The sequence below is a fragment of the Plasmodium malariae genome (genome assembly GCF_900090045.1).
Source record: "Plasmodium malariae genome assembly, chromosome: 5".
In the NCBI taxonomy this organism is placed as follows: Eukaryota; Apicomplexa; class Aconoidasida; order Haemosporida; family Plasmodiidae; genus Plasmodium; species Plasmodium malariae.
Window position 1 is genome coordinate 448,301 of NC_041779.1, and position 14,537 is coordinate 462,837.

The following is a 14,537-nucleotide window of genomic DNA, read 5'->3' on the forward strand; positions in this document are numbered from 1 at the left end:
ACATATGTGAGTATGTAAATATATATATACATATATGTAAATATATGCACATAAAGACATATATATTGTATATGTGTGCATATGTATGTATATATAAGTATATATTTATATATGCATGTACATATAAGCATATATATAAATATATATATTTATATTTATATTTACCTACAAATATAAGCAACATGAAGAACAGCTTTTTTAAAGCAAGCACTAGAAAAACTTTAATGTTAAAAATTTGAAAAAATAAAGAAAAAATGTACTTCTATTAAAAATTGACATATGCTTAACAAAAATCAGGCTTTTCTTTTTCTTTTTAATCTTTTCTTTCATTTCATGTTTGGGGATTTACTTCAAAAAGAATTATAAATATTTAAGGACTCGATAAAATACATCATTACTAATTTTTCAAGTGTAGGAAGAATAACTGGGAACGTTCAGAAAATAAAAAACAAAAATAAAAATAAAGAAAAAAAAAATAAAAAAAAATAAAATAAAAAAAAAAAAAAAAAAAAAAAATAATAAATGCCTGTAAATGAAAAAATAAAATAAATGCCTGTAAATGAAAAAATAAAATAAATGCCTGTAAAAGAAAAAATAAAATAAGTGCCTGTAAATAAAAATTAAAAAAAAATAAATAAAAAATGGCCAAAAAGATAAAGAAAAAAGCAAAACATGAGAAAAGGATTATAATCTTTTTTTCACAATAAAATATTTCACACAAACATTTATAATTAACCATTTTCAGTGGAAAACAAATTAAATAAAAAGAAAACTACAGTTGACAATGGATCAATATGGTAACGATTTGAACAAAAATGATTTGCTGGAAGAGCATGAAGGTATGCAAACTATTACAATATTATTATTATACAAATATATGTGTATATATATGCATAAATGTATGTAATATATGCGTGCTTTTTGTAATTTGTGACCAGGTTATGTGATTAATGATTCTTATCTTTAAAATTATATATATTTTTTTTTTTTAAACAGCTATTACACATTATATCATATCATGAGGTTTATATAAAAAAGTGACTTATATTCATCCGTGTACTTTTTAATTACAGTTGTTAGAAGTTTCAAGAAATATTATTTTGTAGACAAAGATGAAATGCACATAGCTGCCATAAAATCTATAGCAAAGTTAGCGAATAAATATTTAAGAAAAGAAAAAATAACGCATGTAAAGTAACACGCGCATAGTGAAAAATGAAAGAAATTTAAGTACCATTTCTAAACAAATGAAAGTAGCAGTGAAAGTTAACAATGAAACAAGTTTTCCATGTATACGATAAAGAAAAAACACAACGAACGCATATTATCATACATGAAGAAAAAAAAAAAAAAAAAAAAAAAAAAAAAAATATATATATATATATATATATATATATATATATACATATGGCCGCTAAAGGCCAAGTGTTAATACAAAATAAATGGGAAAGGAGCTACATAATAACATAAGTGATAACATCTTATATTACACTTTTAAAATACAAAACATTTTATTAATATATAAGAAAAAAGTTATAAATTTACATGGTAGAAAAAATAATAAGTGTGTAAGTTTTGCTACCGTATATGCGCATACTAATTTACGGATACATACATATGTGTATATGTTTGTATATATATACATATATATATATACGTGTGTATTAACTTTATAATTTAACCCTTACAGCGTTATAAAAAGTAGCTTAACCAAAACGAATTTCGAACTGTTTATTAGTTTGAATGAAGCTAAATTTAAATTGAACAATTTCATAAAAGATAGTGAATCACAAAAAGTTATTATATCTGAGCCACACTCAAAAAGAATGACAATATACCCGATTATTTCATCTTGTGATATTTATCATCATTTTGTTGTAAAAAAATACACCTACAATGAAAATGTAATAAAACATGGACTTGTACAATCACGTGCTTATTCCTTTTCGTATATACATGCATACCTATATATAAATGTACTCGTTTATTCATGAGTTCATTAATATCCCCTCTATTTTTCACTAACAACTTCAGATTATTTCATGTCCACATTTATCTGCATCCTTTTTGACTCATTTTTTTCATTTTCACTTTTATTTTTTTTTCTCTTTAAAAGAACTTCAGCGACTTGAAGAATATCATGTCTACCAGCGCAAGTGAGTTTCCAAAAAGCTTGGAAAAGAGTTTAAGTATAATAGGAAATAGTAGTCATATAATGTTTTCCAATAAAAAAACGGTTATTCTAACGCATAGTAATTCTGAGTGTGTAAAAAGTTTATTAATAAACGTTGTTAAAAATCAAAATAAACAAATTTCTGTTTATTTTACAACTACGGAAAATATATGCAATAATTATTTTGAGAAGGACAAAAAATTTGATGATAAGTTTATAGAAGATTTAAAAAAAGAAAGAATCAATGTAAGAAAAATTGATATTAACAAAGTTAAAAATATATTCAATATAATTGATTTTGTAGTAATAGGAACAGAATTAGTTATAGATAATGGAGGAATAATAAGCAAAAAGGGTATCAAACTATTATCTACATTATGCTTACTAAACAAAAAGGAATTTTATGTAGCTTGTGAAGCATATAAGTTTTTAAAAATAGAAAAAATTGAAAATTATTCTCAGGAGTTCTATGCATATTGTACAAAAAACGTATCTAACGAAAATAATAATCTTTATGAATTTGTTCCTCATCATCTTATTACACTTTTTTATACAGATATTGGCATATTTCCGCCATCCGCTGTTTCGTATGAATTGAATAAAATATATATAAATGATGCATTTTCATTTTGAAATAAAAAAAAAAAAAAAAAAAAGCATCTTTGAATGAACATATTATCCTGGCTACGTCTATATACTTACCAATACAACGCTTGTGTATACATCGCTATGTTAATTTAAATACCTAATTTCCCCTTTTTTAAATATTTTGATTCGTACACATGCCCACATATGTATATACATGTTTGTGTGCATAGATTGTTACCTATGTGCAACTTCTTTTTTATTGTTTTTTCTTATTTTATTTTTTGTATACATTCGTTTCTTAATTACTAAGAAATGTCCATTTTGTAACGGGAAAAAAAAACGCTACAAATTATTTACATATATTTTTGTTATTTCAATTTTTAATTTATTTCCATTTTTCTTAAATAAATTTTTTAATTCCTCTTTAAAATTTTTTTTTTTTTCCATATTTCATAATGATGAATTTATTTCGAACATAACAAAATTTGATTTAATTTGTTATGTATTAATACAAAAAAAAAAAAGAAAAAAATAAAGATGAAATTAATTAAATTTCTTTGTATGTGTTGTATTATTTGGATTTCATATCGTAATTTATTTAATTCTGTAGTACCTTTTTACTTTCACAAGTGCCACATTATATGTAATACTGTACATCATGCGACATCTTACCTCTTATGTATAACGTTTTAATTAATATTTCCCTATTAACTTTTTTTCTTTTTTTTATTTAAGTGAACAAAAAATATCTTTATTTATTTAACTCCGTTTCGCTGAACTATTCCTTGCGATGTTACATTTTTCGACGCTTTTTTTTATACTTCTTTTTCATCATTGTTAAAATTTAAATTTGTAGAAAAAGAATATGCTATTTTTACGTTAATTAAAAAAAAAAAAAAAAAAAAAAAAAAAAACTGCATATCTTTTAAACATTTCTTCTGCATATTTAAAAATTTGATATATATATAATATGCATACATATACATATGTGTATACATGTCCATATATACACAAGTTACCCGAATTTACTTTTCCCTTTTAACCACTTTTAAAATGTACACGTGTATACATGATGAAAGAAAACAAAAAAGAATAAAAACACTCTACACATAATTTCAGAGTACAACTTTTTTTTTTTTTTTTTTTAATTTAGCAAATAGTTTGGAGTTCCCTTATGATGGTTATTTGCTTGAAACAATGATTTTTTCATATGTTACCCACTGCTATTACGAAAAACTATACACATGTACATTTTGCGAAATAATGTGAATTCGCAAGGAAAAGGAAAAAACATATATATATTTGTATGTATGTGTAAAAGGTGACTATATAATATATTAATTTTGTTTGTTTTTTCCTTTTTAAAGCAGTATATGTTTATGAAGTACGCATTTATTTCATCTTATTAAACTGTCACACTTCGTAATAACGCCCATGTATAGATAGTGTTATACTATTTCTTATTCATTCACTTCTTTCATTCGCACGTTTATTTTATTTTTTTTATTATGAACTTCCCCCTTTTACAAATTAAGCTTCATAATGGACAACTGAAGAAAAACTCTTTAAATATATTTCTTAGTAACACCTTTTTTAAAAGAGGAAAACATGACTGTAAAAGGAGTTGGAATAATAATAGCACCCGTTTGCGTAGTATAGATTTAAGACGTGTAACAAGCAACCACATCCCTTCATCTTCATGTTTTGTCGCCCTTCGCAATTATTTTAATTATGTGAACAGTGTTGTGTATAACGAATGTTTCACGGAAAATGATAACAGTCAAAAAGAGAATGGAGTCAAAGATACAGCACACACACACAAGATGGAAAAAATAATTGACGAAGAGAAAACAAAGGAAAAAAGCAATAAACTATTTAATAATGAAGAAGAAGGTGTAGCCTCAGATAGTGCAGTTACACAGAATATATATGATACATGCTCTACGTATACTGATTTTATAATAGATAAGTGTAAGGATAATATAAAAAATGATGAAGACACATTTGAAAATACTTGGTATGTTAAAGTAATATATGAGTTGTTGAACTGTACAAAAATCATGCTTGACTGTTCATGGGTAACGTCAATTATAACAACAACTGCTTTTATGAGAATAATTATTTTGCCCTTAACAATATCAGCTGAAAGGGATAGAAGAAAACAACAAATATTGAATCCTTTAATAAAAGAATTAACAAATAAATTAAAAACAAATGCCCAAAATGGAAATATTAAAAAAGCATTAGAATTTAAAAAAAGAATTTTGAATATAAGAAATACTCATGGTATATCTTTAATACCTAAATCAATTATATTAATGGCTTTTTTCCAAACTCCTTTATTTTTTATTTTTTATTTTTCTATGAAAAAAATAGCATCACATCCTGATGTTTTTAAAGAATTTACATTAGAATCCCCATTATGGTTAGACAGCTTATCTTTACCTGACCCCTATTATATTTTACCTTTTTTGTCTTCTTTATTATTACTTTCAAATAACGAATTAACAGCACTGATTGATAAAAATTTAAGTAGTAATATATCGAATAGTACGTATATAAGCGGAGCAGGGGAAGAAACCGATTTTCAAAAAAATATCAGAAAAATATCAAAGATAGGCATTAGATTATTTTATATATCTTCAGCATTCTTTTTTAAGTCTATGCCCTCAGGATTATTTATATACTTCATCACCAACACCTTTTTTCAGTTATTAATAACCCAAACATGTAAAATTAAAGTTATTGAGCGATTCTTAGATCTACCTCCTTTACACTCCAAAGGCTTGTCATTTCAAAAGATGGATGACCATACCAACATTAAGAGAAAAAAAAGTGTTCATATAAATGACTTAATTCAAGATTAAGCTATAATGGTATAATTACAAATAAGAATTGTGAATATATGCGAACGGAATATTTTCCTATTTATGCGTAATTTAACTTTTCTTTGGTATTTATAAGCCTTTATTCAGCTTTGCACAGGATCCTACAGCCCTAAATGTCTATTCGTACGCTTGTGAATATATGCATATATCTATATATATACATTTATTTATTAATTTATTTTCTTACTGTGCGTGTGATTTTCCCCCTTCCAAGTATAACACATGCGCTGTAAAACTTGTAGCACCTTCCCATTATGCACATTTTTTTTTGTGCATACCAGTAAAAATAAATATATTACAGCGCTTAAAATATTGTTTATGCACATATCCTCCTTATGCCCTACACAATTTTGAAAATAAATACACTACTAAATCTTTATTTTTATTATTATAATTTTTTATTTTAATTTTTTTTTTTTTTTTTTGTTTATATATCTTCAAAGTATCACTTTAAACTTAACACGTTTTGATACACCTTTTAATAAATAATAATTTTTGAAAAGTAATATATTTTTTTAAGTTCTCAGTTTTACGTGTAAGCATTCCCGTTTTGGTATGTAAATATATGCACATTCGCATATGTACATGTGCATGTTTGTATATATGTACATATATACACATGCAAATATGAAGAATAAGCAGTTTCATACGAAATTGCACTTAATTACATTTCCACCCCCATAAATCTCGTCTGGCACATAAAGTTTATGTACATATGCATGTATATATATAATATGTATAGTACATACGTACATATAAACGCATATATATATATATATATATAAGTGTACAATATATATATATGTTTAGTGTATAAGTTTATATAGTAAAACCGCATGTGGGTACACTTACTGCATTCTTTAAAATATGCTAAAAATGAATAGGTACGGGTCACCGCCAATCTAATAGATAACGTATACACCATGCTATTTTTTAGAAAAAAAAAAAAAAAATACAATATTCACGTTAACTTCTATTTATTTTTAAAATAAAAGTTTAATATATTTGGTAATTTTTATTTTTTCCTTTATTTTAACAATAACTCTTTTTTTTTTTTCTTTTCTTTTATTCAGTTTTATTTTGTTCCATTCATTCGTTTCCATTTTGTATCTTTTCCATTTTTGTAAAATTATACACAGGAATTTATTTTTTTTTTTTTTGTGCACAAAAATTAAGTGAAATTTTTTTGCATTTATATATATTCCTCCTATTTGCATTTTCATTTTTCTATTTCAAATGAACTGCCTTTTCCTCGTTCTTTTTTCGTCATCCCCATATTATATGTATTATGTTATATATATATATATATATATATATATATATATATATATATGTATACATGTATATACCGCTAATCGACATTAAAAGAACATAGAGGCAATAAATTTTCCATTGAAATCGCATTAAAATATCAGTTTGCTTCTGCTAATATACGGCTATTTGTACTTTTGACCTTTTTATTTTATTTTGAAATAAAAAAAATGCCGCTACAAAAATATCATTTTATGAACATTACGTTGTATATATTTCTTACTTCAATTTTATGTTTTTTCGTTCGACATCTACGCAGATATAGCTGTATGCACAAATTTTGGAATGGAAATTGATTGAATATTTTGCATTACTGAATAGTATATATTACACATATATGCATATATATAGATATATTTATTTACATGTAAATATGTATATATGCATATAAGTAAACGTCTTTATTTGTACAAATAAGTGAGAGTGTGAATATATATGTGTATATTCAAATGTATGTGCAATTATACAGGCACTTAAACATTAACACAATCAAGTGTTCAGCTAATCGAAGCTTCACTAGAGAATAAACAGTTCGGACAATCAGTATTTAAGTAAAAAGAAAGAAAGAAAAGAAGAAAAGAAGAAAGAAAGAAAGAAAGAAAGAAAGAAAGAAAAGAAGAAAAGAAGAAAGAAAGAAAGAAAGAAAGAAAAAAAGAAGAAAGAAAAGAAGAAAAATATAAGAAGAAAAAGAAAAAAAGAATGTTGTTCAGGAAAATAAAAAATGCATAACAACGAAAAGGAAAAACTCCAAAATTTTGAAAATGATAATGATGTCAAGAAAACATCTAATTATAAGAAAACAACAAGCAATGATTTCAACAAATTATATTGCTCTGTTAAAAAAACAGAAAAAGAGAATTTACAGAAAACCGAATATAATGAGAGCTATAAAATCCCACACAAACATTGTTCTGAAAGGGAAATTACAAATTATAAAGTGAATTATGATGACAATGCAACTAATGATAAGCTCAGCAGTGATCAGGCATCGAATGATAAGATGACCATTGATCAAACACCACACGACAGAATGAGCGGAGACGAAACTTCAAATGATAAACGGAGTAATGGCGATTTTGAGGACAAAATAATAAAGAATTATTTAAGTGAACAAATGAATAGTTTCGGTTTAATTAAAAACCAAGAAAAAAAAAAAGGAGATCATAAACACGTTAGTGTTATCATAGAAAACAACAGCGATATGGATGACATACCATTACTAGAAGTGCTTAAGGCAGAAGAGAAATGCAAAAAGGAAGGAAAAGTGGAAGGTGCCTTATTAAAGAAAAAGGAAAAAAGTCATGATAATGATAAAACATTGATCCAAAAAAGGCGTTCATTAAATAATTCTAAATGTACTCATGAGAAAAAAAAAAAAAAAAATCAGGAATCAGGTGTAAGTAGCGATGATGAATTTTTAATAAATTTAATTAAAAAAGATAGTATATTAAATAAGGATAAAAGTAAAGAGCTACTTACAAGATTGAATAATTTAAATGAAAACGATAACAATAAAAATAAAGATAGCGATTTTTCTGATTCATTAAGTGCAGATTCAGATGAACCCCTTTTAGTTTTAAGTAAAGGAGAAAATAAGAATAATGACACGACAAATAATGTAGGCAACAATTTTAAATATAACAACATAGTAAAAAATAGTATTCAAGTAAAAGCTAACAATAAAGTAATTGATAAAAAGTTAAATGATAATTCTAAAAAAAAAAAAGAGAAAGCAATAAAGGATAACGTAGCAAGAAGTAGTGGTACTATTAACAAAGAAAAAAAAAAGATTAAGGATTTGAAGTCGCCAACAAAAAATAAGAGGAAAAAGAAAAAGAAAAAAAAAAAAAAAATAATAATAATAGAGTAAATAGTAACGTAAACAATAAAGTAAACAATAAAGTAAACAATAAAGTAAACAATAAAGTAAACAATAAAGTAAACAGTAAAGTAAACAGTAATGTAAACAGTAATGAAAAAAATAAAGTAAAACATAAGCAAATCCAAAAAAAAAGGACCTCAGAAAATAGCAACATATATAGTTATAATGACAACGACACTGAAACAGATTCTATTATTATAGGTACATTTGATCCTCGTAATAGATCAGCGAAAGAAAAACTAGTAGCTCAATTACTAATTCGATGGTGGTATGTGCTACCTGACTGGCCAATACCTGACTATGATTATAAAGACGAATTAACAAAAAGGAAATTAAAATTAGTTTCTTTAGAAGAATATGAAGATAAAGAAGATATAGATAAAGATGGATTTAGAAAAGTATATCAAATATCAGCGTTTCCAGGTGTTTTCCGAGATGCAATGGGAACAGCTTACGACTTAAGGGACAAGGATACATGTCCGTGTTATAATAATTTTATAAAAAAAACAGATCTTGAATTATTAGAATTAATTTGTGAAGCTATTAAAAATCAAATAAAATGTTTAAAAAATTCGGTTTACGATGAAACATACAAAGAAAAAACATTGGAAAAGGAGCTTAAAGAAGCAGAGTTAAAGCTAAATAGAATTACAAAAAAAAAGCGGCAATAATGAGCCTCAAAAAAAAAAAAAAAAAATTACATAAAAAAGTGGGATATTTTATTACCCCATTTGGCACTGCTTTTACGTGGGTGCAGTATACATATTTGTTTATGCGTGCATATATTAAATTTGTGGGTTTTCCTTTTCTTCTTTTTCTTCGTACCTTATTATTATTATTATTCATTTATTTTTACATATATATATATTCCATAATATTTGTTCTTATTTTATTATAAAATTGATTACCTTATTAGGAATATTTATAATGTTAAATATTTTTTTCCCCTTTTTAATTTCATTTTGTATGCGATCCTTTATCATATTTGTTGCCACACTAATAATATTTTGTTCATTTTGGGGATTATTTTGAATAATAGCAATATGCTTATTATTTATTTTAATAGACACATTTACAAATTTATTTTCTTCTTTTATTTGAAATAAGGAAGGCCATTTTGCATAATATAATAAACTAGAATTACAAAAATAGCAAATTTTTTTTCTTTTCTTTTTTTTATATTTTATTAAATAATAAAACCAAAATTCTTCGCATATATGAGGACAAAAGGGGTATAACAATTTTATGAATGTTAAAAATATTTTCAAAGGAATGTAATCCCAAGTCTTTATTTCATTAAAAAATTTCATAAAAAAGGAAACAGCTGTGTTAAGTTTGATCGTACTTATACAATTCGTAATTCTTTCTATATAATAGTTTGCTCTTTCTTTTTTCTCATTTTCAATTTCATCAACTTTTCTTTTCTTAATTTTATTTGATAATTTTTTAAAGATTTGAGATTCGTCCCTTAGTAGCTCGAAATATTTCTTTAGCTTATCCCCTCTTTCGCTACTAGTCACTCTTTGAGCCATCCCTTCACATGTGCTTCTACGCGCGCTTCTATCCCCCCCAGTACTATCCTCAAAGTTTATAACCAATTTTTTATTCTTCTTTCTATTTTTGCAATTTTGGCAGATTATGTCCTCACATTTTATTGTAGTACCAGTTTTATCCGCTATATCTTTGGGGTTCTCTTCTCTTTCCCTGTAGTCTTTTCCATATAGATGTTCTTCCTCGCCATGTTTTCCCTTTTTATCAATTGCATGTGCTCTCTTTTCATTACTCTGTATAAACAAATTGTACAAATTGGTAAGAAATTTGAAGGTACCCTTAATGCCTTTAATGCTCCATCTTTTGTCTTGATCCAAGGGACCTAAAAATAGCACGTGCAATCTTAAGCAGTCTGATCCATATTCTTTAATTATATCCATGGGGTTTATTGTATTTCCTTTGGATTTCGACATTTTTTCAAAATTCGGCTGCACTTCAATTGAAGGAAAATCTTTCATATAATATCTTTGCCTCTCCTCTTTTACATATTTTTCATCAATTAGATATTTCTTGTATATACCTTCTACTACTATGTAGTTATCACTTTTTAGTATTTTTTCTTGCACGTCAATCTTATTGTTCACCTCTTTCTTTTCACTTGACAGAACACTCTGTTCGTACTTCACATGTAAAAGCACATCTTGCGCCTCCTTCATATATGCCTCATTTTCTACTTTATTTCTAGCCCCATTTTCTGCTTTATTTCTCGCTCCATTTTCTATCTCCTTTTCCAATACAAACTTTCTTAACTCCTTGCTGCTTTCCTTAGAGTAAGCCAAATTTTTTTTTTCACAATTCTGTCCCCCCCCTAAGGAATTGTTACTTTTATTGAGCTCATAATTTTCTGTCATTCTCCTTCTTTTTTCTAACTGCTCAGCAACCTCACCATAACTCACTAACTCATTCTGTAAATTTGTATATAAATAAAACGAAGTAATGTTCAATAATATTCCCTGATTATACAATTTTTGAAAAGGCTCCTTATGTTTAACTAATTTAAGGTCATATAAAAATTTATGAAAAAATCGTGCATACAGTAAATGTAAAACTGCATGTTCGCTTCCTCCAACATATAAATCAACTGGAAACCATAATTTTGCTTTTTCCTCATCAACTATTTTTTCTTTATTTTTCGGGTCAATATACCTTAAGTAGTACCAACTAGACCCCGCCCACTGAGGCATTACATCACTCTCTCTTTTATACAGTATTTTTTTTTTTCTTTTGACAACCCAATTTTTAAATCTTGATAAAACAGAGTGTACACTTTTTATATTATTATCTTTTTCGTATATTCTTTTATTAAATTTTGGTAAGCAAAGTGGAATTTTATCTATATATATATCCTTTGTAGGAGTATTCATCACTTCCTTTATTCCTATTTTGAATGAGCAACGTTTCTCTTCACTTAGAAAATCCTCATTACAAGTACCCACCTCTTTATTAACTCCACTTACTAGGTTACTTGCCTCGCAATTTGTATTTCCCCCCTCTATGGTCTCTCTTTTTGCCTTGCTTTCTGTCTTCCTTACTGCCTCTCTTTTTTTTTTCTCCCCTACTAACTCTTCTATTGCCTGACTTGCATTTCCCCCTTCTACCTCTCCTTCCACTTTTTCCTTTTTCCCGTCCTTCTTTCCCATTTTGTACAAAACGGGAAATGGCTCTCCCCAATATCTCTGCCTTGAAAACAGCCAATCCTTCAAATTGTATATGCTCTTTTTTTTACTATATTCAGAGGAGAGCAACAATTTGTAGATGACCTTTCTTCTTTTATCGTCCCCTACTGTTTGCACTTTTTTTAGAAACAGAATACTCCTGTTATTGTCTAGAATGTAGGAACAAATATATATTGGGACAAACTTGTTTATTATAGAGTTGTAAATAACTGAACCGGAAAAATAAATCTTGTCATTTTTTACTCTCTCCGTGTCCTTTTGAACAACTGTTTCGTTTACAAAATCTAGCAAAATTTTATTCTCATTTACGATCTTCTTAATATTAGGATGATTTACACTCACAAGAATTTTATCATTTTCTAAGATAGCTTCATTTTCATTTAGAAATATTTTAACATATATGTCATCATCATTTGTTACTTCATTACCATTTTTCCTAAAACTTTTAAGATAATATCCTTTTTCTTCCAAGTTGTATATGCCTTTTTTCGCTTCTATATAGGTGAGAAAATTACAACTACTTTCGCAGGCGCTTATCTCAGTATATGCATCAATGAATACATTATTGTTTGCATTGTCGCCTACACCACTCACATCGCTATGTACATCGCTCCTTATATCGATAATGGCGTCCCCATCATGTAAAGGCTTTTCCCTTCTACAGTTATCATCATTTACTGGGGAAAAGGTAGTAATATGGGAACCTGATCCCCCTGCTTGTCTTCTAATACAGCCATGCATTTTCCTTTCCTGTTTATGTATTTCCAAACCGCTTTCACAATTTACTGGTCTTAGGATGGAAGAAAAAAAAGGATAATTTACCTTAACATCCTCACATATTCTTCCTTCGATAATAATGTAAAAATAAATATAATTAAACAGAAGAAATAACGAATGGTTGTAAATACTGTTGTAACAAACGTGCACAAACTTGCTTGGATGTTTACACAGAATTTTACTCCTGATCAACTTGTTAATTGGAATAATTTTCGCCTTTAAAATAATACCAGATTTTTTGGATATCCAATTTATTTGCATATTTTTAATTTTATTCGGCCAGTCAATTAATTTTAAGTCCCTAATTAATCTATTGGCATATTTCGTAATTTTAAGATACCATTGTAATAATTTGACTTTTTCAATTTTTAACTTTTGTAAGTTCAGTTCATTTTTTAACTCGTCATTTGAAATAACACAATTAATTTCTTTTGACCAATTTACATAGGACCATTTTTTATATGCCATTTTGTTTAAATACATTTGTATGAATATCCATTGAGTCCATTTAAAATAAGTTTTTTCACAAGTATTTATTTCATTATTCCAATTAAATAAAAATCCTAATCTTATTAATTGTTTCTTAAAATTAGATATATTTTCTTTTATAATTTTTCTTGGGTCAACTTTTAATTTCATAGATAATCTATCACAAGGTAAACCAAAGCTATCCCAACCGATAGGATGAAAAACACAATGATTATTCATCCTCTTAAATTTGCTAATAACATCTGTTATGGTAAAGCACAAAATATGACCTACATGTAAACCCTGAGAAGACGGATATGGAAACATATCCAGAATATAAAACTTCTTTGCCATTCTGTATTTTCTTTTTGAACCACTATTATTTTCATTACATACTTTTTCATCCATTTGTTGACCTTTTTCACCATCAACTTGTCTGCATATCTCATCCGGAACTTTGTCATATACAACATTTTCTTGTAGACCTGTATATGTACTTTCCCTTTTTGCGCACTTGTTATATTGTTCAAAGTCTTTATCTAACAACCTCTTAGAATTCCATATGACTTGCCACTTTTTCTCTACAGAATTGAAGTTATACTGTTTGTTTTTTACTGAATATAATTTCTTGATTCCTTTTTTCCTCTTCAAAAAGTTACATGTTTGCAAAAAGAAATACCTCCTTCTTTTGTTCGTTCGAATTCTTAGAGTATACACATTATTATTATTTTCATAAAATATAATGTATAAAACAACTATGATAAAAATTAAGTTGAATAACATAACCACCTGACATATTACAAATAACTCACGAAAATGTGCAGCACGCTAAAAAGGGGGCCATGCACACTCTATGCCCATACGTATATATATATATACATATATATACATACATATACATACATATACATACATATACATACATATACATACATATACATACATATGCATACATATACATACATATACATACATATACATACATATACATACATATACATACATATACATACATATACATACATATACATACATATATGCATTCATACAAACATATATAGGTGGATGCTCATGTACGCGCACTTGAGGCCCCTTTCAGTATCAAAAAAACATGCATATATATACATGAATTTGCGAATACGTATACATTTACTCGTTTTTATTCTCTCTTTGTGCGGTTAGTATTAAAAAGTCAGAATGTTTTCACCTTACAATACAAACGC

The 14,537-nt window shown here is 26.7% G+C and overlaps 4 protein-coding genes across 4 annotated transcripts; 3 read left to right on the top strand and 1 right to left on the bottom strand.

Annotated features, from left to right (window-relative positions):
* Nucleotides 1-784: 784 nt before the first annotated feature.
* Nucleotides 785-2,806, top strand: PmUG01_05017500 (translation initiation factor eIF-2B subunit alpha, putative; the record flags this gene model as incomplete). The annotated part of the gene is made up of 4 exons (XM_029003370.1): nt 785-839; nt 1,074-1,149; nt 1,691-1,904; nt 2,117-2,806. The coding sequence occupies 4 exons, from the start codon at nt 785-787 to the stop codon at nt 2,804-2,806; spliced, it is 1,035 nt and encodes a 344-aa protein (XP_028860322.1).
* A 1,463-nt stretch (nt 2,807-4,269) lies between these two features.
* Nucleotides 4,270-5,628, top strand: OXA1 (mitochondrial inner membrane protein OXA1, putative; the record flags this gene model as incomplete). Its single annotated transcript, XM_029003371.1, has 1 exon — nt 4,270-5,628. One exon carries the CDS (start codon nt 4,270-4,272, stop codon nt 5,626-5,628), a length of 1,359 nt encoding a protein of 452 aa, XP_028860323.1.
* Nucleotides 5,629-7,681: 2,053 nt separating this feature from the next.
* On the top strand, nt 7,682-9,513 carry PmUG01_05017700 (conserved Plasmodium protein, unknown function; the record flags this gene model as incomplete). The annotated part of the gene is given in 2 exon segments (XM_029003372.1): nt 7,682-8,785; nt 8,800-9,513. 2 exon segments carry the CDS (start codon nt 7,682-7,684, stop codon nt 9,511-9,513), a joined length of 1,818 nt encoding a protein of 605 aa, XP_028860324.1.
* Nucleotides 9,514-9,726: 213 nt separating this feature from the next.
* PmUG01_05017800 (leucine--tRNA ligase, putative) lies at nt 9,727-14,097 on the bottom strand (the record flags this gene model as incomplete). Its single annotated transcript, XM_029003373.1, has 1 exon — nt 9,727-14,097. One exon carries the CDS (start codon nt 14,095-14,097, stop codon nt 9,727-9,729), a length of 4,371 nt encoding a protein of 1,456 aa, XP_028860325.1.
* Nucleotides 14,098-14,537: the final 440 nt, after the last annotated feature.